The 27991-nt window shown below is 38.1% G+C and overlaps 1 protein-coding gene across 5 annotated transcripts in view; it reads right to left on the bottom strand.

Moving 5' to 3' along the window:
- NELL2 (neural EGFL like 2) overlaps nt 1-27991 on the bottom strand; it is a 428916-nt gene that overhangs the window by 136070 nt on the left and 264855 nt on the right. For all 5 annotated transcript variants that reach the window (XM_064369806.1, XM_064369807.1, XM_064369805.1 and 2 more), the window contains exon 14: nt 23426-23551. In XM_064369806.1, coding sequence (XP_064225876.1) covers nt 23426-23551 — 126 coding nt within the window. The remainder of the gene's footprint in view (nt 1-23425; nt 23552-27991) is intronic.

Here is a 27991-nt window from a genome sequence, read left to right as displayed (position 1 = left end):
CTTTGTCTTTTATTAATTTCAGTGGAATGACTAAATAAAAACATTTCTCTCTCTCTTTATGGATTATAAAGTCTCCAAGAGTATACATCTTTTTCTTTATCCTCCACAGCATGAAGCATATGTCTTCCAAATAGTAGCTAATAAATACGTATTTTTCAAAAAACCACTTGTTCTAGGCACTACTGAAAATATCTCACATGTATATTAACTTATCTAATTCTTAGAGTAAGTGTGAGATATTACTTTCCTTCCCATATTATAGAAGGGAAATGGAGGCACTGAGAATTAAGCACCTTGCAAAAGGTCACAAAATTAATAAGCTGCATAACCAGAAGTCGTACACAAGTGGTTGGGCTCTAGAGGGATCTTGTGAACAGTACAATAGAGTAATTCCTGCTTATTCATGGAGGATATGTTTCAAGACCCACAGTGGATGCCTGAAACCATGATTGGCACCAAACCCTATATCTACTATGTTTTTTCTTATAAATACATACCCATGATAAAGTTTAATGCATGAATTTGGCATGGTAAGAAATTAGTGACAATAATGAAAAAGAACACTTATAACGATATACTGCAATCAAAGTTATGTGAGTGAGGTTTCTCTCTCAAAACATTTTATTGTATTATACTCAACTATTTTTGGATTGTGGTTGAGTGCAGATGACTGAAACTATGGAAAGCGAAACTGTGGATAAGAGGGGACTACTGTACTGCCTAGTGAATGTGAAGTGAAAAGTTCAACTTAAGGAAAGAAGTCAGAGAAAAACTTGAGTGAATGGAGCTTACAGATCACTCTTAGGCCATGTAACTATTTTGAATGCTAAGTCTCACGCCAGTTAGAATGGTGATCATTAAAAAATCTGGAGACCACAGATGCTGGAGAGGATGTGGAGAAATAGGAACACTTTTACACTGTTGGTGGGAGTGTAAATTAGTTCAACCATTATGGAAGACAGTGTGGCGATTCCTCAAGGACCTAGAAATAGAAATTCCATTTGACCCAGCAATCCCATTACTGGGTATATAGCCAAAGGATTATAAATCATTCTATTATAAAGACACATGCACATGTATGTTAATTGCAGCACTATTTACAATAGCAAAGACCTGGAACCAACCCAAATGCCCATCGACGATAGACTGGACAAGGAAAATGTGGCACATATACACCATGGAATACTATGCAGCCATAAAAAATGATGAGTTCGTGTCCTTTGTAGGGACATGGATGAATCTGGAAACCATCATTCTCAGCAAACTGACACAAGAACAGAAAATCAAACACCACATGTTCTCACTCATAGGCAGGTGATGAACAATGAGAACACATGGACACAGGGAGGTGAGCATCACACACTGGGGTCTGTTGGGGGGGGCAAGGGAGGGACAGCAGGGGGAAGGGTGGGGAGGTCAGAGAGGGACAACATGGGGAGAAATGCCAGATGTAGGTGATGGGGGGATGGAGGAAGCAAACCACATTGCCATGTGTGTACCTATGCAACAATCCTGCATAATCTGCACATGTACCCCAGAACATAAAGTACAATAAAAAAAATACTACTGAGATACTTTAATTTTGACTAAATTAAATTTTCACTACTTAAATAGTTAAAAGCTTACAAATTTGGGATGCTATTTGAACTTCTCTAGTTTCGGTTTCCTCGTATATAAAATGGGGATAATAATAGTACTGACCTGAAGGATGCTAATGAGATTAAATGAAAAAAAAAAAAAACAAAAAAAAAGCATATAAAGGGTGTGAGCATTGTGTCCAGCACATAGTAAGCACAGATCCTGAGGAGCTGTGCTGGAGACAACCTTCCACAGTGCGATAGTACACATGCATTCTAAACACCTAGAATTTGGGGCCACCAAAAACCAAGAGCATAGAGGGAAATGTCAAGGAGTGGATAGCAGGGCCCTTACGCAAATCTACCTGGGACCGGCACTGATATATAATCTAAAGAACATGAATTTGGGGATGCTGAGATTGACTTAGCCAAAGTTTAGGACCACATGTCTAGTTCACATATATTCAAGGAATGGTTTTGCTTTCCCTAAAGTGATGGAAGAAGAGAGTAGCCAAATGTTTTTTCCTCTCCCTATTTGAATAAGGGTTTCTCCTCTTAGAAAATCTGACCACTTAAGCAAATCACTCAACCTCTCTGAGATTTAGCTTTCTCATCTATGCAACAGGGATATCTGCTGCATAGAGATGAAAAAGACATAAAGTCTTTCTTCAAATAACATATAATTTAATAGGGGAAGATGTATGGGTAAACTACTAATACAAAATCAAACATTTAATTAAGAGCTATAGAAATGAAGATTAAAAAAAACTATTGAAGATGTCATCCTGTAACTAGAAAGGTGAATACTAAATCCACTTGAGTTTCAATCCATTGGCTGCTAAATTATCCCACTTTCTAATGAGTATATGCAAAGAAACTTATACAAGTGGGAGGTGTTTATTAAGCAACAGAAGGGGAATAGGATTTCAGTAAGTGAAGAAAAAATAAAATTAAGATGTCTGTTCTGGCCAATGAAAACCACATCAGCTAAGACATTTTTACAGAATGTATAATAAAACTTGCCATAATGGGATAAGCGGGGTCTAAAAATCCAGTCTAGTAAAATAAAGTTGGAAAGGTTATGAGATTAATGAGAAACAATATTCTTCAATTGGTTGTCCAGTTACTAGGTGATGCATCATGTGGTTGGAAGGTGAGGGTAAAGGTGTCCTTGCCACTCTTGGTTTTAGGCAGTGTAGCTATTCAGTTTTCTGACTCAAAGTAGAAGAGAGCAGTGGAGACTGCTGCACAGGTCATGATGCTTGGATGTGGCTTCACTGTACAGAAGAGGCAGGCAGAAATAGATGCAGAGAGTTACAGGGCTGGACTCTGGGATTGACACGTGTCGAAAGCACTGACACTTCCTCCCACTAGAAAGAAAGCTTCAGCATCTGTCTTCTGTCAAATCCTTGCAATGTTAAATATGTTTCGAATTTAACTCATAAATCCTCAAATGATCACGAGTCAGTCACTTCCTACTTCTCTTCTTCCTCCCTCAGCTCAAAAAGGCTAAGACCTTTAGCTCACCTCAGGTTAAGGGGGCTGGATCCAGCTACATCAGCATTTGAATTACAGTGTGGTACCTTAACAAATTCTACTATAATAGTTTTGCAAAGCAGAAGCCTGTGGTTTGAGGACACAGAAGCTGTAAAAAGATATGAAACTAGAAAGGAAGACTGCTCTGCTAAGGTGTGTGAGTGTTACTCTGTAGGCGATAAGAAGACAAGTTTCTAGAGAGGGAAACAACCACGCTGCATGCGAAGATGAAGCTGGTGATAAAACTGGGGTCATAAAGAGGAGGCAAAACTTACAGACAGGGAGATAGTAGCATATCTAATAAGTTCAGATAAAAAAACAAGGAAAGCTTGAACTGAGATTGTGGCAGTGAGAATAATAATGCCATCTTATATTTTTATAATGCTTCGAACATTCTTTCACGTATTATCTTGTCATAGAACCCCACACCAACCAAGCAGATTAAAGAGAAAGGACAATGTAGATCCTGCCTTCTTTTGCTCCTTCTCTCTCCCTCCCTCCTTGCTTGCTGCCTGCCTTGGTAATCCAGCATCTGAACCACCTCTCTACTTTGGAAACATCATCCATCGTGTGATTCTAGGTAGGAGGCAGGGTGCCCTTACCACTAGAGAAGCCAAAAGAGGAAAGATGCTGTCTGTCCCACCAACCTGCTGCCACTTGGAAAATCCACAGTCTTGCAACATAAATTAAAACAACTATTAGCTTCTGCCCAAGAATTCTGAATGTAGAATGAGTGACTGGAAGGCAAAGAGATAGTTGGAAACCACTTTCAGTGCTGTGAGTCCCCACACAGCATCCTGCAATGGTCCCCAGTGGCAGGGGTGATACATATTACAATTGCCCCATCCTGAGAAGACTGTTACAGCTTTGAAGGTTTCAGAGATGCCTTTGTCTCTGCACATTTTCCAGACTGCTCCTCAAGCTTTATCTGTTTGTTGATCTAAACAATTTTTTGAACCCTATTGTGAACCACACATGCAAGAGATCTAGATTGCATGCTCCTATGAGAATGTGTATTCTTTGAGCCCCTATACCCTGCCAGGAAATCTCCTTAAGCTTAAGACAGTCAGTTTTTCTTTTTCTTCTTTTTTTTTTTTTTGAGATGGAGTTTCACTCTTGCTGTCCAGGCTGGAGTGCAGTGGCACGATCTCGGCTCACTGCAACCTCCGCCTCCTGGGTTCAAGCAATTCTCCTGCCTCAGCCTCCTGAGTAGCTAGGACTACAGGCACGCGCCACCATGCCCAGCTAATTTTTGTATTTTTAGTAGAGACGGGGTTTCACCATGTTGACCAGGATGGTCTCGATCTCTTGACCTCGTGATCCACCCGCCTCGGCCTCCCAAAGTGCTGGGATTATAGGCGTGAGCCACCACGCCCAGCCAAGACAGTCAGTTTTTCTTATTATTTGCAACTAAAAGCCTTGACTTCAAAGAAATAAATCGTATTTTCCCGATTTGCTAACAGGACACTGAGATTCAAAAAGGCTGAGAGTTGCCTGTGATCACAAGAGCATTTGGTTGGCAGCTGCACAGGGCTCTTTCCAATAAGTGCTATCAGTTGTTTATCACTGGATTCATCTAATTCTGCATAGAAATGTGGAAAGAGTTACTGCTAAAGGAAGGGTAATACCACTAATTACAATGTGTATAAAGGGAAGGTGAATTAAAGAAAAACATCATTAGTATCAAGCAAGCTAAAACCTACAGCCTCAGGCCTCACTCCTCTCGAAAATGAGTTGCAAACTGTAACATATCCTCTTTCTTTGATTAACTTACAATGAAGTCCTGCAAAATGAATCTAAGTGATGTATTCCCTTGGATAATTACATTTTATTTCTTATAATATCTTGTTACCTCCTTACAAGTCATTGATTGCTATTCCCTTTTAAAAGACATTGCATCTATCGAATAACAGACTGACTGTTATGGACTGAATGTTTTTGGCTGCCTCTGCCCCCCAATTTATATGTTGAAGCCCTAACCCCAATGTGGCTGTATTTGAAGATAGAGCCTTTCAGGAAATAATTAAGGTTAAATAAGGACATAAGGGTGGGGCACTGATCCAATAGGTTAAGTGTCCTTATAAGAAGAGATACCAGAGAAATTTCTTTCTCTTTGCCTTCTCCTAAAGGCCATGTGAGGACATAGTGGAAATGCAACTGTTTGCAAGTCAGGAAGAGGGTCCTCACCAGAAATTAAATTGCCCTGAACCTTGATATTGGACTTCTACCCTCCAGAAAAGTGAAAAAATAAAATAAATTTCTGTTGTTTAAGCCCTGGGGCATGGACTGGTACCAGTCTGTGGCCTGTTAGGAACTGGACCACAAAGCAGGAGGGGAGCAGCAGGTGAACAAGCATTACTGCACAGCATCATTAGATTCTCATAGGAGCATGAACCCTATTGTGAACTGCACATGCAAGGGATCTAGTTTGCATGCTCCTATGAGAATCTAATGTGGAACAGTTTCATCCAGAAACCATCTCTACCCCACCCCACTTTTCCATGGAAAAAAACTGTCTTCCATGAAACCAGTCCCTGGTGCCAAAAAGGTTGAGTATCCCTGGTTTAAAACACACAGTCAATGGAATATTTAATGGCAACATAAGTAGACTAAAAATCAAAAGCCATTAAAAATCAAAACAAAACCCAGTATTCAATAGTTTGACTTCCATGGATATTTTCTACTTTACTGACAAATTTTATGTGTTTGTTGATCTAAACAATTTTTTCTGCTATAAACTTTGCAATAAATTAAATTTCTAGATTTTAAAATTGGACAACTGATACTACACTATAATGACACACACACACACACACATATATATATATTCTCTCTGCCACTATATTACTTAAGGTTATTATAATTTAATTTTGAAAGCAAAACTAATGCAGATGATTCAAAACTTATTGAAGTGTCTACTGGTTCTTCTGGGGTTTATTTCAGTGTGACTTGTGAATCTGGTAGGAATATGACTCATAAAGAAGACAAACCTTTGACATTAATTCTTATATTAAAATCTCCATGGTTTAAGATGATCATATTTATGGTCACTTGAACATCATAAATCATGGGTTACAAATTAAAAACGCTCCAATTTGTGGGTCAGACAGATAAAGCAAATGGGTGAAACAGACTGCCTACAAAAATTCTTAATATTTATCTGAACATGTTTTTCTACTAAAAATTCTGAATCTCAGTGACTAGGAGGGGGAGACTTTCTTCTAAGAGGGCTGTTACTATGTCGGCTGTGATTGATAGTTGAGGTACAGCAGTGCAGATCCAGAATTAACAGGGATTAATCTGAAAATCTGGCTGGAAATCCAGATTTTAATGACAAAATATTTTGAATGTTTAAGTACTGAATCATTAAAACAACCAAAAGCCAAATAAATCTCCATTGAGAGCTAATTGTGGTCCATAGATCACTAATGGGTGGCTCAGAAATAGGCTTGCTGGCATAGAGTACTCCTGAATTAAAAGGTCATTCTCAACAACCCTGCATTCTGAAGATTATGACAACAATACCCCCAAAAAACCATCTAAATCTACAAACATTTTTTATTGTTTCCAAAATTATCGTCTGTGAACTTCCTTCACATTATGAAGTTCAGAATCTCCTAAAATAAGGCAGATGAGAAATGTGCTATACATTTATTTTATTTATTACATGTTGGGTAAATGTATAGTTCTATTTCTGTATGACTTTGTGTTTGTGTTCACTAGAAACAGACAATGAAAATGTTCTAAAAATTTTGAGCACTCATTTTTACAGCAAAACCAAATATGGAAAAAGCAATTCAAACATTAAAGTGAGGAATTTAGGTACAAATATGAACTGAATCCTTTTCTCCTCAACTGGCTATCCCTCTAACTCTCTCTACAAATGCCAAACTTGCTCCAGAATTATTTATTCTCTTCAATCATTAGGGAAAATAATGGGAACTAAGAATCATTTTTAAATATAGTTTTGGACGAGTTAACAGTGTGAGCTAATAATAATAGTACATTAGTTTTCTATTGCTGCCAAAACAAATTAAACTTGGCAGCTTGAAATATATTTATTCACAGTTCAATAGGTCAGAAGTCCAACCTACATCTACCAGGCTAAAATCACAAGGTCCACAGGCCTGCGTTTCTCTCTGGAGGCTCTAGTGAATCTGTTTATTTGCCTTTTCAAGCTTCCAGATGTCTATGTTCCTGCTCATGGCTCCTTACCTATTTTCAAATCTAATGTTACCTCTCTCTGACCAGTCTTACATAGTCCCATCTCTAAGTTTCTTCTAAGTACTCACATGATTAGATTGTGACCACCTGGATAATCCAGGGATAAGCTCCTCATTTCAAGATCCTTAACCTTAATCATATCTGAAAAGTCCCCTGTGCCATGTAAGGTAGCATGTTATTCACAGGATCTGGGGATTAGGATATGAACATCTTTGGGGGCTTTTATTCTACCTACCAGAAATAGCAACAATAATAACAAGTATTATCTACTCAGTGCTTCTTATGTTCCAGGGATCATACTAATTACTTTACATGCTTTTTTCTTATTTAATTATAAAAACATATAAGGTATGTGATATCATTCCATTTTAAAGATGAAAAAAACTGAGGCAAATTGCTCATCATCAAAACTAGTGAGTAGTAGAAGAAGAATTCAAATCTAAGAAGCCTGAGTGAGTTATTATCCACAAGCTAAAATGCCACAAAATGATCATGGAGAAAAGGGGGCCAGGGAAACATTATGATTTGATCTGGACCTCTTAGCCATTTCCTGTCTTCTGGTTTCTGTTGTTTGTTGTTGTATTTCACTATAATTTTGTAAATCTATTTTTTTAAATTCCTCAGATAGCAACTTAATGGTAATGACTTTGTTCTAGAAAAATTCTAAAATCAGTTCTCACTAGGCCACACTGAAAATTTGCTTTAATGAAGTTCCAAGAACACCAACAAGACCTTCTGCCTTCTTTGAAATATAATACCATATCACCTTAATACCAGGCCTGCATTGATTATCAGAAGTCTCATCAATTTAATAAACAATTTTTCAGCAAAAGAGAAAAACAACATACAGCAAAAACAAAATAAAGCAGTAACACTTAAACACGTACATTTCAATTAGGATGTATCCAGACTGACAGAAATGTTTCAGAAACCATAAATGTGTCTTAGAATTTTCTGTAAGACTTTCTGGCTTTATCTCTTACAATTCCACTCACACCAAACTTGCTATTATACAACAACCTATACTTTTGTACCTACTCTTCCTGCTTCTTGAAATGTCTTATCTCACTTTTCTCACTTCTCTCTCAATTTCAATGTCACTTAGTTGGTGATGTGTGACCATACCCAGGCTTCAGCCAGATGACTCACTGCCTTCTCTGAGCTCCCCACAGCTCTGTGCACATTTCTTTGTTACAAATTGTACCACATTGTGCTGTAATGATTGATTTATACTATTCCCATCTATTAAATTGGACAATAACCCTACCATGTACCTATATTAAAGCTCTGGTGTAAAGAAAACTAAAAGAAATGTGTGACAGGTTATGAGTTTTTCACAATCACTCACACACAGTTCCTACACCATACATTTTTACTGCTCTAACTCTCTCTACTCTTATCCTTCAACCTGACATAGTTTATCTGTACTTGGCTGAAGTGGGTTAATTAACTACTATATACTAATAGTTTGTGGTAGTCAGTCTCTAAAATGGTCCCCTATGACAGCCATCTCCTGATAGCCAGGCCTTTGTGTAATCCCCTATGGTTTAGCATGGGCTAGACGTAGTGATTTGCTTCTAATCAATAGTTGACAGCAAAGGTAATAGGATGTCAGTTCCTATTGGAATGCAGCTATTCCATGACCAGATTCCTGACCCCAAGATGCTGTAAGAAAACACTCTCCGAGCAGTCAGTGTGGCTGTACCTCACCCCAGCAGAAGCACCCAGTAGAGATGAGGCTTCTGATTTGGGAGAAAAAAACTCAATCTTAGGGCCCAAAACCATGATTTGTCATGATACAACACTGCAGAGGCACTCTGGCCTGGGGAGGAAAGGAGAGCAGAAAGTCAAGGTGATGTCACCAGGAGGTTATACACCCACTGCAAGATTAGATCAGCAGCAGAATGGGAAGATGAACTCTGCTCCATGGAGCACTCAGAAGGTGATAGGACACAAGGAAGGTCGAATTTCATCCTAGCTAACATGTCAAAGCCAATAATTAAGAAAGGAAATGAAAGGCATCTGTTGAGCTTCCAATTCAGCAATCCTCTCTTCCACAGGTGTCTGTTGCTAAGACACCATTATTATTACACTCCTGGCAGATATAATCCTTTTATTCCCCTATGTGAGTTTTCAGCTCTCTGCTTTTCATATAAAAATCTTGAAATGAAACAAATAATATATCCATTTGGGACAAAGGTAAATTAGGGTTTGACTAAATAAGTCAAAATAGATGAGGCTTGCTAATGAGGCAGCTTCCACCATCTCAGTCCTCAGGTGAGCTTGCAGAGAGGCAGTTCACAGGGAAACATGCCACTGGTGCTCTAAAGACCAAACTATGGCCAGCTGGGCTGGAGGTTGTTCATGGATATGACAGATGCATGTGATGGTACATAAAGGCTCTGACAAGCCTAAGAGCCGCTACATTGAAGCTGGTGTGCTTCCCTCACTCACTGACAGATTCAGCAAGCACAGACTCCTTTCCAAGTTTTTCATCTTTAAAAAGGCAGTTCGGCTCCCTAAGCCTTTGAGCCTGTTCCGTTTTGAGCTGACTGCTAATTGTATGCATGCACATATGTGTTTCAGAAAAGAGATAAGCACATTGCCTTGGCCTCCTCAGTAACTGTGGAGACACGTCTCACTTCTGTTCTCTGTGAGTTTTCTAAATGTGGCCTAAAGTTTTCCAAACATTAACCCTTCCTGGTAACCACAGTACACACTTTTCTAGAGATGCCTCCTGGATTATGTTGGTTTAGAAATAGTTTTTCATCATTAACGTTGAGTCCTAGGGGTGGTATTTTAATTTGCTTTTGTGATCATGTTTATATTTTCAAATTACTTAGTAAGCAACAGTGTAATAATAGAAAATAAACCACTGGAGAATAATGAGGCATCATTTAGCTTTAGGGGGCATACTTTACATTTTAAGACCTTAATTTGTCTGATTTTCATGTTTTATAAAAAGGCTGATATATGCCACAATTTCATTATAGTTTTCAATGCTGATTTCATAAAAAGAAAATTTGAAATGGTTATTCACAAAAATGCAAAAGTCTTTTGCCATAGTGATGGCAACTAGTGGCCAGACGGTAGGATTGTCTGATTGTTGACTGTGACTCTTTAGAAAATAAATCCACACAGAAGCAGCCAGGCTCACAAAATCTGTCCTGCTCGAGAACCGCCCAGACCTGCTGATTGTTTAGCGGTGCTATTCTTTAACCTGGGCAGATTAGTGTTGCAAAACCCTGAATGTTTCCATTTAGTTCCCAGTATCATAATCTAACATTCATTCTGGAACTTCTTCCTAGGAAGTACAACAAATCCTCCAAAGGAAGAAATTTTCCAACTTTCAGAGTTACTGTTTTTCAGTTACATCAAGAATTTTAAGCCCCTATTCACAGGTACAGAAGAAGTATAGTTGAATAAACAATAACACATTGAGTCCATTGCTCCAACAAAGTTATCTATTTTATATAAATTAACAACTCAGTTTAAAATTAACCAGAGGAAAGTGCCCAGTTGAAAGGGTCCCAGTGAGAAATAAGACATTTCCTCAAGAGAACAGTTTGTCTAACCATAAGAGAAACAATAACAACAGCTAGTGTTCATTAAACATTTCTTTTGAAGTAAGCACTTTACTAAAGGGAAAATGCACAAGCACTTTACAACTAAAATAACTTTGTTTAATGTTTTTCTGAAAGCTGATATGCATATTTCCACTTCCGGTTCTTTGTCATACTTCTCCCCAATCTATGCTTCTTGTGGCCATATCTACTCTGTCACTGTCCCCAGTATTCTTACTTCCTTTACCATGTATATACCCGCAATTATTATGGGGCATGCACACACAATAAATTATCTGTTTTGTTCTGTACTTGTGATTTGGATAAATCCATTGAAAGCTATTTTTAAATAGCTGATATGAAGGTATCGGTCATCCATACGATGAATTTTTAGCTTCAATATATATATTTTTGGGAAGACATTAGAATAAAAACCATAATATTGCTGCCTTTTCAAAATATCATTTCTTTAAATCCATCAAATTACTTTTCTAGCATTATTTGAGAGAACTTAAACACACAGGGCAGTATTCGAGAAAGCGGCATGCATGGGTTACAACTGACTTAAAATCTTTGCTTTAGTTGCCCAGCAGTAAATTCTTTTCTGTAACCTTTTGTATCCAACAATAGTTTCCAAGACTCTTTTAAGACTAGAAAATATGGGGAGGAGAAGCTGTAAGCAAAACAGAGAAGAGCAAGTCAGGTGGGTTGATGAACCAGGACAGTGTTTCTCCTCCTGTTGTTCATCTCTGGGAATGGCACCATCAGGTATCTAGTAGCCCCAGCCTAATGCAAGACATTGTTCTTGCATACATATAATAACAGGCTCACCTGCATCCCCTTCAACCATTCTTCAAGCTATTCTCCACCAAATATATAAATCTTACCCTGTTATCACTACTCACACCTCAACCCTTACCCCTATAAATTCCATAAAAGACTTCCCATTTTTCATAAAAGGGAGACACAACTTTCCACATGGCTTTTACTGAAGTACCGTGTAGTCTCCCCAGCACATCCACTTTGGTCTTCTTGGTGCCTTGTTCTCTCTTTTAGCCATTGGGACTTTCCACGTACTGCCCCTTGTTTCTGGAGCACTACTGCCTCTTTCTCAGACAACTCTTACTCCCACTTCAGCATTAGCATCACCTCTTCAGGACATTCATTCTTCTCTTATAGCCTCTAATAGGTCTGTGGATCCCCTCTACATAGTATACAGGTGAAATTGTTTATTTTATATTTGTGCCTGTTTAACATCTCTCTTCCCCATTATTCTAGAACCCCTGTGGCCATTATATCTGGTTATTGCTCACTATCTAGCACAGATATTGATACATGGAAGTGACTCAGCAAATACCTATTAGATGAATAAATGAGAAGCAAAGAAGCCAGCGAAGAGGGAGAACATGAACTTGCTTCTCTTTCATTCTCTCCACTCTACATTAGATTCATTAGTCAGTTGTGCAGAATTTACATGCAAAAAGGTAGATTCACACCTGAATCTGAATACTTCTCATTACCATCACTTCTGCTAACCTAGTCCAAGCCACCATTAACTCTCATCTGTATTATTATATTAACTCTCTTCCTGGTCTTCCTTCGACTTTAGGTCCTTATAGAGGAGTCAGAGTGTTTTCTTAGAACAGCAGTCCCACATGACACCTTCCAATGCCTCCCATAACAAAGAGAATAAAGTGTAAGCATTTTCACACTCATGAGCCTCTGCATGATCCTTGGCTACTCCCTCTAGTTCACCTTCTCCATTTCCCTCTTCACACTATCCAGTCATGCTGGCCTTTTTGTTATTCCCTCAACACATGAAAACCATTCTGGCCCTAATAATTCAAAAATCTATATATTTTTTTGGCCTGGAATACATTCCCCTACATTGCCTCCTCCAATCTTTCAGGTGTCTGCTCAAAAGTCTCCTTCCCTGATAGGCCTTTTCTGACTACTCTAACCAAAATAGTCCACCTGCCATCCCTGTCAATCTATGTCATCTTTTTGTTCTTTTTCTTCATAAAAAATTTTACTTTCTCAGATTAAATCCCACATTATTTTCTTATCTTCCCTAGTGGAATATAAGAACCACCAAACACTGTATTGCTATTTTATTAGGCAAAAACCAGGGTCCAGAACAAAGGCACCTAGAGTTTGCTTGATAAATATTATGGAATGAACAAATTAAAAAGAAAACTAGCACCAACACAGTGCCCATCACATAGCAGTTGCTCAACAAATAATGTAACTGCACATCTAAAGATATTTAACCTTTGATATCATAAAAAATTGAGACTGAATTCTCAAATGAAGACAAATAATAATGGCATTTTAAAACAGTATATTTAATGGAAGAAAGAATAATCTTTTCAATAAATTATGCCAGGACAAATGAATATGCAGAGGCAAAAGAATGAAGTTAGATCCCTACTGTATACCATACACAAAATTAACTGAAAATGAATCAAGGACCTAAATGTAGAGCTGAAATCATACAATTCTTAGAAGAAAATATGATTATAAATCTTTGTAACCTTGGATTAGGCAATCATGTCTTAGACATGACACCCAAAGCACAAGCCACGAAAGAAAAAAGTAGATAAATTGGGCCAGGCACAGTGGTTCATGCCTCTAATCCCAGCTTTGGGAGGCCAAGGCAGGCACATCACCTGAAATCAGGAGTTTGAGACCAGAGACCAGCCTGGCCAGCATGGTAAAACCCCATCTCTACTAAAAATACAAAAATTAGCTGGGCATGGTGGCGCATGCCTGTGATCTCAGCTGCTTGGGAGGCTGAGGCAGGAGAACTGTTTGAATGCAGGAGGTGGAGGCCGCAGTGAGCCAAGATTGCGCCAGTGTACTCCAGTCTGGGTGACAGAGTGAGACTCCCTCTCAAAAAAAGAAAAGAAAGATAGAGAAAAGAAAAGAGAAGTGTAGATAAATTGGACTTCAGACACATTTAAAACTTCTTGGATTCAAAGAATACCATCCACAAAAATGAAAAGATAATCTACAAAACATGAGAAAATATTTTAAATAACATATCTGAAAGGGTTGCTATGCAGAATACATGAAGAACTGTTACAACTCAACAGTATGGGCAAATAATTTTAATTGACATTTCTCCAGTGAAGATAAATAACCAAAACATACATGAGAAGATGCTCAACATCGTTAGCAATTAGAGAAATGTAAATGAAAACCTCAATGAGGTACCACTAAACACCTACTAGGATGGCTAAAATTTTTTTTTAAAGAAGGAAAATAACAAGTGTTGGCAAGGAAATGGAAACTTCATAGGTTGCTGGTGGGAATATAAAATGGTACAGCCATTTTGAGGATCCTCGAAAGGTTAAACATAGATTTACTATTGGACCCAGCAGTTCCACTTCCATGTATATATCCAAGATAATTAAAGGTGTACATCCACAAAACAGTTTGAACATGAGTATTTATAGCAGTATAATTTGTGATAGCTGAAAAGTGGCAACAATACTGATGTCCATCAACTGATGAATGAACAACAAACAAATGTTGTATACATACAATCACATATTATTCAACCATAAGAAGGAATGATGTACTGATTTGTGTAACAACATGAATAAACCTTGAAAAAATTAGGCTAAATGAAAGATGTTAGACACAAAATATCACATATTGCATGATCCCTTTTATATGAAATGTTCAAAATAGGCAAATTCATAGAGACAGAAAACAGATCAGTTGATTGCCAGGGGCTGAAGTAGATGGGAAATGGAGTGACTGCTAATGGGTACAGGGTTTCTTGTGGAATGATAACAATGTTCTAGAATTAGATAGTGGTAATGGTTGTAGAACTTTGTGAATATATTTTAAAAATCACTGAATTGTATCCCTAAAAAGTGTGAATATTGGTATATTAATTATATTTCAATAAAAGAAAGAAAAAACTAAGCACAATTAATGAGCCCATTAGTAATATCCCTGTATAAAGGGATTATTAGTTTCCTCATTTTTAGCTATAATTTTCTTTTCAATTCTTTATTAAATTTTTAAGCTCATTTTTGAATGAGAGATAATCATTGACAATTTTCTGGAAAACAAAAGCAAAGAAGGTGAAAGAATTAGAATAAAATCATTAAAGTAAAAGAAAAAAAAGAAAATCAACAGCGATAAGGAAAAGTGATGAAAATATCACCACTCTTTCTCCATAATTAGCAAAGTAAATAATATGAACAGGACACTAGTGATAACATTTTTTAAATAAAAATATTTGCCTCTTTTAATATTTCGCTGGAGAGAAAAGAGAAAGAAAGAGAGAGAGAGGTGTGTGTCTGTGTGTGTGTGCATGTACGTGTGTGTGTGCATGCATCTGTGTGGTATGTGAGGTAAGAGTCAAAACTGAAGTTTTCCTCAAATTACCAGCCATTTATTCTATTATCATTAATTGAAAATTCTTTTCACATTGTCTTATGATAAAAGATGTATTGGAAATTCTTTTTATTTTTCATTATACTCTAAGTTCTGGGATATATGTGCAGAATGTGAAGGTTTGTACATAGGTATACACATGTCATGGTGGTTTGCTGTACCCATCAACCCGTCATCTATATTAGGTATTTCTCCTGATGCTATCCTTCCCCTAGCCCTGTACCCCTGACCAGGCCCTGGTGTGTGATGTTCCCCTCCCTGTGTCCATGTGTTCTCCTTGTTCAACTGCCACTTATGAGTGAGAACATACAGTGTTTGATTTTCTGTTCCTGTGTTAGTTTGCTGAGAATGATACTTTTCAGCTTCACCTATGTCCCTGCAAAGGACATTAACTCATCCTTTTTTATGGCTGCATAGTATTCCATGGTGTATATGTGCCACATTTTCTTTATCCAGTCTATCATTGATGAACATTTGGGTTGGCTCCAAGTCTTTGCTATTGTGAACAGTGCTGCAATAAACATACATGTACATGTGTCTTTATAGTAGAATGATTTATAATCCTTTGGGTATATACCCAGGAATGGGATTACTGGGTCAAATGGTATTTCTGGTTCTAGATCCTTGAAGAATCACCACACTATCTTCCACAGTGGCTGAACTAATTTACACTTCCACCAACAGTGTAAATGCGTTTCTATTTCTCCACATCCTCTCCAGCATCTGTTGTTTCCTGACTTTTTAATGATCACCATTCTAACTGGCATGAGATGGTATCTCATCATTGTCTCAGCCCAAAATCTCCTTAAGCTGATAAGCAACTTCAGCAAAGTCTCAGGATACAAAATCAATGTGCAAAAATCACAAGCATTCCTATACACCAATAACAGACAAACAGCCAAATCATGAGTGAACTCCCATTCACAACTCTACAAAGAGAATAACATACCTACAAATACAACTTACAAGAGACGTCAAGGACCTCTTTAAGGAGAACTACAAACCACCGCTCAAGGAAATAAGAGAGGGCACACAAAAATGAAAAGACATTCCATGCTCATGAATAGGAATAATCAATATCGTAAAAATGGCCATACTGCCCAAAGTAATTTATAGATTGAAAACTATCCCCATCAAGCTACCATTGACTGTCTTCACAGAATTAGAAAAAAACTACTTTAAATTTCATGTGGAACCAAAAAAGAGCCCATATAGCCAAGGCAATCCTAAGCAAAAAGAACAAAGCTGGAGGCATCACACTACCTGACTTCAAACTATACTACAAGACTACAGTAACAAATACAGCATGGTACTGGTACCAAAACAGATCTACAGACCAGTGGAACAGAACAGGGGCCTCAGAAATCATGCCACACATCTACAACCATCTGATCTTTGACAAACCTGACAAAAACAAGCAATAGGGAAAGGATTCCCTATTTAATAAATGGTGTTCAGAAAACTGGCTAGCTATATGCAGAAAACTGAAACAGGACCCCTTCCTTACATCCTATAAAAAATTAACTCAAGATGAATTAAAGACTTAAATGTAAGACCTAAAACCATAAAAACCCTAGAAGAAACCCTACGAAATACCATTCAAGACATAGGCATGGGCAAAGACTTCATGACTAAAACACCAAAAGCAATGACAACAAAAGCCAAAATTGACAAATGGGATCTAAATAAACTAAAGAGCTTCTGCACAGCAAAAGAAAATATCATCAGAGTAAACAGGCAACCTACAGAATGGGAGAAAATTTTTGCAATCTATCCATCTGGCAAAGGGCTAGTATCCAGAATCTACCAGGAACTTAAACAAATTTACAAGAAAAAAACAACTCCATCAAAAAGTGGGTGAAGGAACGGAACAGACACTTCCTAAAAGAAGACATTTAAGTGGCCAACAAATACATGAAAAAAAGCTTATCATCACTGGTCATTAGTGATAACTTTTTTAAAAAAAATCAATATCAACCATGTTAGAGAAAAAGAAGTGACCATAAAAAGATCATAAAATGTAAGCACTAGTCATATTCAATGTTATAAAAATTTAAGTACTTTCAGAAGTGAAACTCCTTGAGGAACACCAGAGGAGTCTCTTTTTAATAACAAAAACTCAAGTATCTAATAGAATTCCTTGTGCTTAGACACTTTATAAATCTCCAGTGATATGTGACATGGACCAAAGCCAGCACCATAAGGCCCTGAGATAAGAGAAGCAGTAAGAATCAGTAGAAAGTGTATGGAGCTTGCATCAGGATATTGTAATTTGAGGGGCCCTAAGAACTTCTCTCTGTTGTTCAATGTTCCAACGTTATCATTGGAGAATCATTCACCTAGGGTAAGCGAAAATCAGATTTTCATAGAAAAAAGGAGACAGAAGAACTTAGTGGTGAGTGGGACTTAAAAAGGGGTCCTTTCTGTGGTCAAAGGACAATAAGAGGACACTGGGGATCACAAGAAGTGAGAGAAGATACAGGGCCTAAAGGAAATTCAAATGGGAACAGGGAAAGTTAAAAAAAAAAAAAAGTATGTATCTTACAATTTTAATTAGGTGACTCTAAAGCAGTATTTCCCAACCTTGGCACTATTGACATTTGGGCCATGTAAATTGTTTTGGGGGTGGGGACCTAGCTGTCCTGTGCCAGATATCTTGTAAAGGATAAAGATTAATCATTCATCTGAAAGGTAACCAGAGAAAAATTCCCATTGAAGGGGTTCCAAGGAAATATAACATTTCCTCAAGCAGATAGATAGCCTAAAATAGTATGGGGTATTTAGTTGCATCTCTGCCTTGTACCTACCAGACGCTGGTAGCAACTCCTTCCCACATAGTTGTGATAACCAAAAGTATCTCCAAACATTTTCAAGTATCCTTTGTCAGGTGGGAAGGCGCAATTGACAACCACTGCTGCAAATAATCAATTTAATCCCTAGGCTGGGGCAAGAGCATTTTCCATCCCTTCTACCCATCCATCCTTCCCATTCTCCTATTTCCAGTCTAAAGAACTGCACAACATAGAGCTCATCAACACAAAAGAAGAATCAGAATTCCCTTTTCACTGCACTAGAGAGCAGACAAAAGTGAGGAAGATCTGAAATAAATGCCTCTTCACTCAAATTTTGATTCTGTTACAGGTAGTTAGACAGGCCTAAGTGAGGCAAGAGAGGGTTCCCCTCTACTCCCCAGGAATGTCAAGTGATGGTTTGGCAATCATCACATTGCCTCTCTAAAAGTGATGAACTGGCAGCTGGCACCAGGGAAAGGCCATTTCCTGAGGGTCCATATATGTCTCACTAAAGCGTTAACTTAATGCAGATACCAGGGAGAAGCAACTTCCCCGGCATGTACATTAAGAAACAAAATGACAGAGTATGACTTTCCGGAGGCATTCCACTGGAAAAGGGAAGAAATCAGATGAGCATGCATACAACTTCCTAAACACACTGGGCATGCTCACTTTCCAAGTGTAAGGAGGGCACTGCACATGTGGGCAGCCCATTCTAAGGGAAGAATCATGGGAAAGGGGTGCAAGATACAGGAGGTGGGTTGGCCTATAAAGTCCTAGGATCAAGGTTAAACACAGCACTTGGCCTTTGGGCCACCCATCTGGGACTCTTCCAACTGCACTTTCCTTCTCGCAAGTGTATTTTCTTTCTTGCACTAAATTTTTTAATAAACTTCCACTCCTGCTCTGAAACTTGCCTTGGTCTCTTTTTCTGCCTTATGCCCCTCAGTTCTCAGTTGAATTGTCTCTTCTGAGGAGGCAAGCAGTGAGGCTGTTGCAGACCTACCTGTACAGATCACCACTGGTAACTTGAATATCTTCCACCAGTAACATAGTGACATGTAACTCAGATATTTGCCACCAGTAACAATTTCGTCCTTGTTTCTAGAGATGTTTCATGCTTTTTCCACTACACAAGGCCAGTTCCAAGAAGAGACTTCCAGTAAGACTCAAGAAGATCTACCCAATTTAATTAATGCTTATGTGAGTGAACCAAAAAAGCCATTAGTCCATATAAGTAATCAAGGAACTTTGTTATGCATAAACAAAACAGGTCATTTTTGCAGAGAACCTGAAGAATGAGCTTCAAGCATCTTGGCTTATGTTTACCCTTTCATTCCCTTCCCTCTTCTCTTCCCTTTTCCATCCATTTCCTTCTCTTCCCTTCTCCTTTTTTTCTCATCTCTACTTCTCTCTCTGTACTCCCTTCCTTCCCTTTTTCCTTTCCCCTTCCTTTCCTTTATCTTTTCTCCCTCCCTCCTGCTCCTCTCTCTCTCTCTCTCTCTCTCTATTTCTTCCCTTATGATATCCAATATTTCTTCTATAGGAACAGGAAAAGATATATAGAGAGAAATTATGAAGCATTAATTAGGAAAAGTAATAACACATTCACTGGAAAGAAAATTGTATTAACGGGTTTAGAAGAGCAAACACAAATGCATCATTTGTGCAAATGGTGCAACTGAGTCATTTTTACAAGTTGGGAATAGAGTCAGAGGCCCAGAAAACGGTGATTCATATTTATTCCACTAACTTCTGATTTAGGATCATTATTATAAGATCTGTACGGTAAAAATTTCTCTTGGAGTTGAAGCTAATTAACTAAATAACCCATAAAGACAGCAGTTTAAATACCGAACATTACATATGAATAGTATATTTCTACATAAAATATGAATCATTTCCCTTTATTTTTGTATGGCTGCAAATTACACAAATGATAAATAGTATAAGAGTTAGAATAAAGAGGATCATATACCAGCCCCCTTTGCCTCTCACTAGATGTTTAACTATGGATAAAGGAATTAATCTCTCTAAGCCTCAGTTTCTTCATTTGTGAAATTTAAGGGATTGAACCAGATTATCTTTAATAATTCTTCCATCTCCAAAATTTTATGATCATGAGGAAAATCTAACTCAAATCATCTGAAACTGAAAAAAACAAACCATGCAATTTGATCAACTTGCAGATGTAATTCATATGCCAGTTACTAGGTTAAAAAAAAGCAAAAAAAAAAAAAAAAGGCTTTATTGATCAAAGCTCTTGATTATTAAGTAATGTGTATTGCTTTTGGAATCTTCTTTAAATTAGAATGTCTATGATTAATTTCCACTTGGGATAAGCTACTTTGAGAGTCTGCTGGGCGTATCTGTTGTTCTGTTAGTGGAGGCTCTTTAACAGGAAAGAGGGACAGGGATACAGAAGGAAAACAAAGATGAACCAAGAGCTCAGTCACAAACATCAGGGACTGGCTCTGCAGTGAGGGCTTGACATTCATTCTGCAACGTCTTCTACTACAAGGATATGGGTGTCTGTTACTAAAATTTAGAAAAAATAAATCTTAATCTTTTATAAGATAAATAAAGTCCTACTCATGGGAGCTCTCAAAAAGGAAGAGCTTAGAAGCCTTTGGCCACAAGGCAAAGTCCCATCAGCAGAGTAATTTCTTTAAGTCTTTTGAACAGACCCTAATATCAAAGCGTGGGGGAACCAGTCCAAGGAAGTAAAATGTAAACATGTATTTTCTTTACAGAAACCTGGAATATGTGTTGACCCTCTATGGCCTAACATTAAAAACAAAAAAATTTTGGCAATATTCACCTGACTCTGGACTAAAAATAAAATCGATTTATATTCTCTAAAAAAAAAAATGCGACTTTTGTGTTCATAGACCTAGTCATAATAGAGAGGAAATCTAAGGGCAAGAAAGTTTCTCCTCTTTAAGTGGTAGCATAGAAATAGTGGTGTTAGTTGAAAATGCTACTGACTCATTAAAGAAATATATTTTATCATCTGCCAGATCCTGAGATTCTTGGCTCTGGTTCCTTAGGCACAAAAATCATGGTCTGAACAGCTTTTCTTAAAATGATTTTCTACTCCCTCCCCATTCCTACAAAGACATAGTTCATTTATATAATTAGATACTTTGAAATGGTAAGGGAAAATTCCTCCCAAGTAGTCAAAAACAAACATTAATTTGTAGGATTTTATGTGGAAGGAAAGTGTACTGGAAGAGGTGAAGCCAAAGCAGAAGCTTCTCAGTAAATGTATGAAAGCTAAACTATTCCTTGGATTTATATCCAACAGACTCAGAACGGAAATGAATCTCTTAAAAATATCCTGCCCTGCAGAAACACTCCTTACTCAACAGTAGGCCAAATTACGTGCCATGTCCTTTTACTTAAAATTTCTGATCGTACTTTAAGAATATAAGAAAAACAAAGAGAATCATTAGGAAATATAAAAAACGCACAAAGCTTTTCAAGTCTATAATACCAAAGAATCAGTGGACTCCCCCGAAATTGCTAGCACTCATTTTTAATAAGGACACCTTGAAATATATGCATTCTAAGATGCAGCAGTTTTATCTTAGTTTTCTTGTTAAAGACTAAATGGAAATTCAGATTTATTGATATTATTAGAATAGTAAATGATATATTCCATTTGCCATGTATTGATTATAATTTATTCTTTTATATTCTTTTTATGCCGAAAAGCATCTCTGTAGTCCTCCTTCAAGATACTCTTCCACTCAATGTACTTAAATTTTGTCTAAAAAATGAAGAATTACTTCCATAATTTGGAAATGTTTAGGATGAACTAACAAAAAAGATAGGAATTCATAATCCATCAGCATTTTTATATTAAATATCTTCTACCTTCAGAATATCTTCAGTTATTTTCCATAAATTGGGAAGTCACTTCTCATTATTTTTGAATATCATTGTTTTGTTTTTATAAATACTATATTTGAATTTAGAGGAAGATCTTTCCCTGTGCTCTGATAAATAGGCTATCAATTAGCACACAGTATCGACACTATAATGAAGACTTAGAAATGAACAACTAAAACAAAGACAAAGTGATACTTCTTTATAGATTCATATTTTTACTAGGGAGGATTATGGAGTCTCTTTCCCTGGAAACATCTAGGTTTTGTTTACACATGCATCTGATAAAGATCATAAAGTTGGAGGTAGAGAAATAGTTGACAAGAAAAATATTTTTGGGTGCTCTCCAGTTTTATGATTCTGTTTTTCTAAAATATGTTCTTTTTGTTTCTTTTATTTAAAAATATACAGATGGAAAGAAATGTTCTGTTCACACCCACATTTCCTCAAATCCTATAGTATTCAAGCTACTCTTCTAGCACCATGTTTTGTTTTGTTTTCTCATATTCTACAGGTAGAAAGCTATAGAATAAAGGGAATACGCTGCGTTACCCCAAGCCAGGACCAACTAACTTCAGATATTACTAATACAATATCCCTAACAAGTCTCTGGATGATACTGAAAGAGTGGCATTTAATACAACAAAAATATGGAACACCTCTTTATGTAGTCCTTAATTGTACTTTTCAGATGTGTGAAGAAGCTCAATTATCTTTAGGACTCTAAAAATCTATTTCTGCAAAAAAAAAAAATCACATTATTTATGTTATTTTTCCTCTATTCTCTAGTATCACATATCATTTAGAGGTTGTTTCTCAGATTGACCATAGTATTTCACACAAGTTTTTTTTTTTTTTTTTTTTTTGAGACGGAGTCTCGCTCTTGTTACCCAGGCTGGAGTGCAATGGCGCGATCTCGGCTCACCGCAACCTCCGCCTCCTGGGTTCAGGCAATTCTCCTGCCTCAGCCTCCTGAGTAGCTGGGATTACAGGCACACGCCACCGTGCCCAGCTAATTTTTTTGTATTAATAGAGACGGGGTTTCACAATGTTGACCAGGATGGTCTCGATCTCTCGACCTCGTGATCCACCCGCCTCGGCCTCCCAAAGTGCTGGGATTACAGGCTTGAGCCACCGCGCCCGGCCTTCACACAAGTTTTGAGCATAAATACTAAGTATAAATGTAGTATAATACTGAATTTTTAGAGTTTTTATCTTTCAAATCAGAGTATATATTTATACAGAGCAAGTAGACATTTTTTTTTCCTTTAAAACAGATTAAGAAATAACTACCAAATCAAGAACATATGATTTTGCTTATGTTTTGTTGTCTTTATGGTATACTTATCAAAAAATGAGAATCAAGGAAATTTTTAAAAGTAAACTTAAGATATAAAAAGATTTTATTTCATAAATAACCACCATTTACCTGTACATGAATAATCATCAATTCTGATGTATCCAGTTTTGCAGATGCACATAAAAGAACCTGGGGTGTTGACACACATCGTATTTTCACGACAGTAATGACGCCCTTCAGCACACTCATCAATATCTGTGAAGAAAAACAGGACAAAGAGGTCAACAGTGGCAATATTCTGGAGCTCCTCTAGAATTTTCCTTGGTAGGGAGAGGAAAATATTTGCTTTGAATAGCATTTCAAAAAAGCATGCACGGTATCTCCTTTGCTAGGAGTGTTTAATGTTCAAATGACAAAAATCATGAGTTTTTTCCAACAGCTCTTCTTGGAGTTTTGAAGAAGTCTGTCTATTTTAACTTGCATCATCTAAATATCTTTTGAAATTTTCAGTGCATTCAACTACCTATGCTTGATAAAATGAATCAGAATGCAAAGATGGGGCTGCCTTAGTATCCTATAATCTTCAATCACTGAGCCTGCCACATATTATTGTTTGATTCACCAGCTGTTCTGTACACTTGAGGAGACCCTGAAAGAGATAAATAAAGTGTTTGGTATTAACCAGAATTGTAATAACCTTACTTAAAGATATGAAGCCAACTGCATGAGCTTATTAGAGATAAAAGTAGGCATATAGCTATTCCAGTAAGTGTCTAAACACAGATAAAATTACAACAGAAACCCGATATAGATGAAAGTTACAATACGGGAAAATAAGATAATATATTGAAGATCTTACATGGTAAGTCACATACCAAGTTTTGAGTATGTATAATGACTTCTAGATGCTAACTCCTAAGAATCACTGCTACTAATTGTGAAGAATCTGAATTTTCACAGTGAAACTGTCCTCATTTAATAGCATCTCTCTGCATAGAACATAAAGCATTTTAAAGGTATTTTATCATTATGTAATAGTCTTTATTAAAGGCCTTAATCCATTGTCTAGACAATGAATTTCCCATCTGGAAGTCTGCTTTCTCAAATCCTTGTGATGATTCCACAAGGTAGCATTGAATTCATTTATACTATTAACAGAAATGGATCAACTATAAAGAGATGGCTAGATGACACACAACTACAGGGGCCATGTCATTTGTGTAAGCCAAACTATGTTCCCAGTACTGAGAATGTCAGAATCTCAGGAATCCGTATTTTAGAACTGTAGGGTTCTTACTCATCTGAGCTATCTATTTTACAGAGGGAAAAACAGAGTCCTAGAAAAACTCAAATTTTCTATTCAATTCCATGGACAACATAATATTCTAAACCTTTTATCTGAACCTACAAAACTTTTCCTGGTTTGGTCCCTATTTTTCCAATTTCACATCTGATGACTTCACTTTCTTCTCTCCTCTCAATGTTCTGGCCACACAGTTTCTAACCTACCTGCTCTTTTACCTATCATCCTTTACATATGCTGTTCTCTCTACTTATAACTGCTACTCCTCCTCTCCCTGGTATGATTCCAGCGGATCTTGTTTACCAATAGATTCGTCTTTCAAGAATCTTTAAATGTCCCTCCTACAAAAACTTCCCTAATGAACTAAAATACTCCCAATGCAGTGCTCCCTCTAGACTTTGTAAATGTCTCCATTATAAATGTATTAATTGTATTTTTACTAATTTTTATAAACTTACTTCTCCCAAACAAACCACATATTCCTCAAGAGTATAAATTATCTATTAGTGTTTCTTAACTTTGTCTGCCCATCGTATTTATTGGGATGCTTTTTTAAAAAACAAACAAACAAACAAACAAACAAAAACTAGTTCTTGGGCCAACTCCGAAAACCCCACTCCAAATTCTAATTTAATTGTTTGTGGTGGAACATAGGCAATGATTTTTTTTAAAAAAGTCTTATCCATAATGAATGTAATACAGGGGTCAAGAAAAAAACTTCTGTAAAGAGACAGATCATAAATTTTCTAGGCTTTGGATGTCTAGTGTTTGAATAATTTGGCAGTGTTTGAGTAAAATTTCACTTACAAAAATGGATGGTGAGACAGATTTAGCTCACAGGTCATAATTTGAGGACTCTTGACCTAATGCATAACCAAGGTTAACAATCACCACTGAGTGGGGTGGGGATTCAAGGTGCTTACTAGAGGAGCCTGGTACTCATCTCCTCCACAGACAAAGATCATAACAGCGAGTAGATAACCACATGTCCAGCTAGCTCTGTGGTATCTAACACATATCTAACTGAGTTTCTATCAGACAACTCTGAAATTCAGCAGGAAAGTGTCAGAGAACCTCTGATGCATGGGAGAAAGAAGTGAAGCAGCTGGCCTGGGCGATATCAGCTCAAAGCTGTAGGGCTGAGGGCCCCACAGGGTCATGGGGTGTCCCTTATGCTATGCTGAGGTGCAGGATCTGAGAAATAAAGAGACAGGACACAGAAGTACAAGGAAAACGCAGCTGGGCTCGAGGGGCCACACCACCTATGAGCAGAGTCAGGCAAGGCCCCGAATGTCCAGAAGCGTGTGTATTTATTGTGTATAGGTTGGGGGCAGGGCAGTGAGTGAAATCATCTTTAAGGATAGTGATAGGGTTGTGAGCAATAACACAAGGGGTCCACCCCCATTAGGTCACCTAGGCTAGGAGGTGGACAGTGTGCAGCAAGGGATCCATTCCCATTAGGTCATCGAGGCAAGGGCCGTGTGCAGTAAGTGGTCCACCCTCATTAGGTCACCGAGGTATGGAGGTGGGCTGTATGCAGTGAAGATGGTGCAGTGTGCAATACCTCTATCTATGGGCAAGCTACTTCTAAGATTTATAGGAGAATGCTTTAAGTCACACAGCAATGACAGAGCTGTCAGGGTTACTGCAACCTGCTGGCAGATTCCAATGAGTTCTATAGGGGAATGCTTTTCGAGCAGCACAGTAACAAGAGCTGATAAAGTTCACAGTCACCAAGGTGCGATTATCTGGAGGGGTTTTGAGCCCTCAGATGCTTGAGGGATTGCCGGTCTGAGGGCAGCCCTCCACAAGAACCAGAGCAAGGTCCTACAACTCCTTTATCAGGAGGAATGGCTCTTGCCCCAAGCCTGCCATACAACGAGTATCTTTATGATACTGAATGCTGCCGCCTGGGCCATGGGTTCTTGTCCAGGCATAACTGTTTTCCCTTAAATCATGCTCTGCACTGTGTCTGCTCCAGACAGTCCTCTGACTATAAGCTGCTTATTCCTTAATTCATGCTCTGTACTGTGTCTACTCTAGGCATTCCTCCGATTATGAACTAAGATATAGTTTTATATATATATATATATATATGGAAATAACTGAGAGGTAAAATATTCTTTAGGCACTCATTCTAACAACTAATATATGATTATATAGAGAGGATTATATAAAGGGAAATAACTAAGTAACTAAGTAGTAACACTATAAACTGAGATATTCTCCAAGCCCTAATTCTATAAACTAATATATGATTATATAAAGGATTATATAAAAGGAAATAACTGAGTAGTAACACTATAAACTGAGATATTCTTCAGGCCTTAATTGTGCCAGGATTCTGCTTTGCTATCCTTCCTTGGTACCTATATGGGGGGTTACCCACAAAAGCCGGGAGGAACTATCTATTGTGGCGAAAAGGTAAGTGAAAGATTCACAGAGGTCCACATTCCCACCACAGACTCATATAATCCTAACCGCAAGTGAGACCCTGAGCCTAGTACAGGAAGGTGCCTAGAATCCATAGGATGGCATTGTTCCAGAGAGGGAGTTCACGCAGGGGCCTGCAAAACTCTCTGAGACCCAAGCAACTATAGCATGGTGCCATTTTGAGAGTCTATCCCTCAAAAGATGATATACTGCCCTGGGGCCCAAAAGGCCCTGCTTTTCTACATATCTGGAGCACCACTGCCATCCCTTCATGTCCATCCAGAGGGCTATGGTGCCATAATACCAGCTGGACCCAGCAGTGCAACCAGGTCCCCAGCACTCTAGTCCATACAATGTCCTACACACTGGGGAATGGATGGTGCAGCACACTGAGGAAGCTGCCCCTGGGACAAAGAAAGCCAAAGCATACCCTCCCCAGAAATGGAGAGCCGACTACCCAGGGTCACTGCCAATGACAACAATCCTGCCCTCTCTAGCAGCGTGGCTACCCTGTACCTGTACATGCCTTCAGGAGACCTTGGGACTGGCCATGTGCCCTCCTGGGGTCTGAGAACAGGCTTTCCCCACCCACTGCCCCTGCCACCAGCATGCAAATGTGCTCACCAAGGACCTGAAGATTGACCTATCCTACCCACCATAGCTAGGGCCCAGATGCACCATCATGGTGCTTGAGAGACTTATCTCATCTGCTGCAACCACTGCTGGTGCCCATGCTCACTATCACGAATCTGGAGATCATCCCACAATGCCCACTTGTGCTGGCCAGGAGCCTGGGGATAGGCCCAGCCTGCCTGCTGCCACTGTATATACGCACACTATCCAGGGTATTAAGGACAGGCCTTCCCCACCTGCCTTCAGTATTCACATGTACCTCTTGGGTAACCCGGAAACCAGCATGCCCATCCCATTGCCACCACCACTAATGCTTGGGCATGTGG

The sequence above is a fragment of the Aotus nancymaae genome, unplaced genomic scaffold, assembly GCF_030222135.1.
Source record: "Aotus nancymaae isolate 86718 unplaced genomic scaffold, 86718_ANA_hifiasm-v0.15.2.pri h1tg000092l, whole genome shotgun sequence".
In the NCBI taxonomy this organism is placed as follows: Eukaryota; Metazoa; Chordata; class Mammalia; order Primates; family Aotidae; genus Aotus; species Aotus nancymaae.
This window is presented reverse-complemented; position numbering and strand designations above follow the sequence as displayed.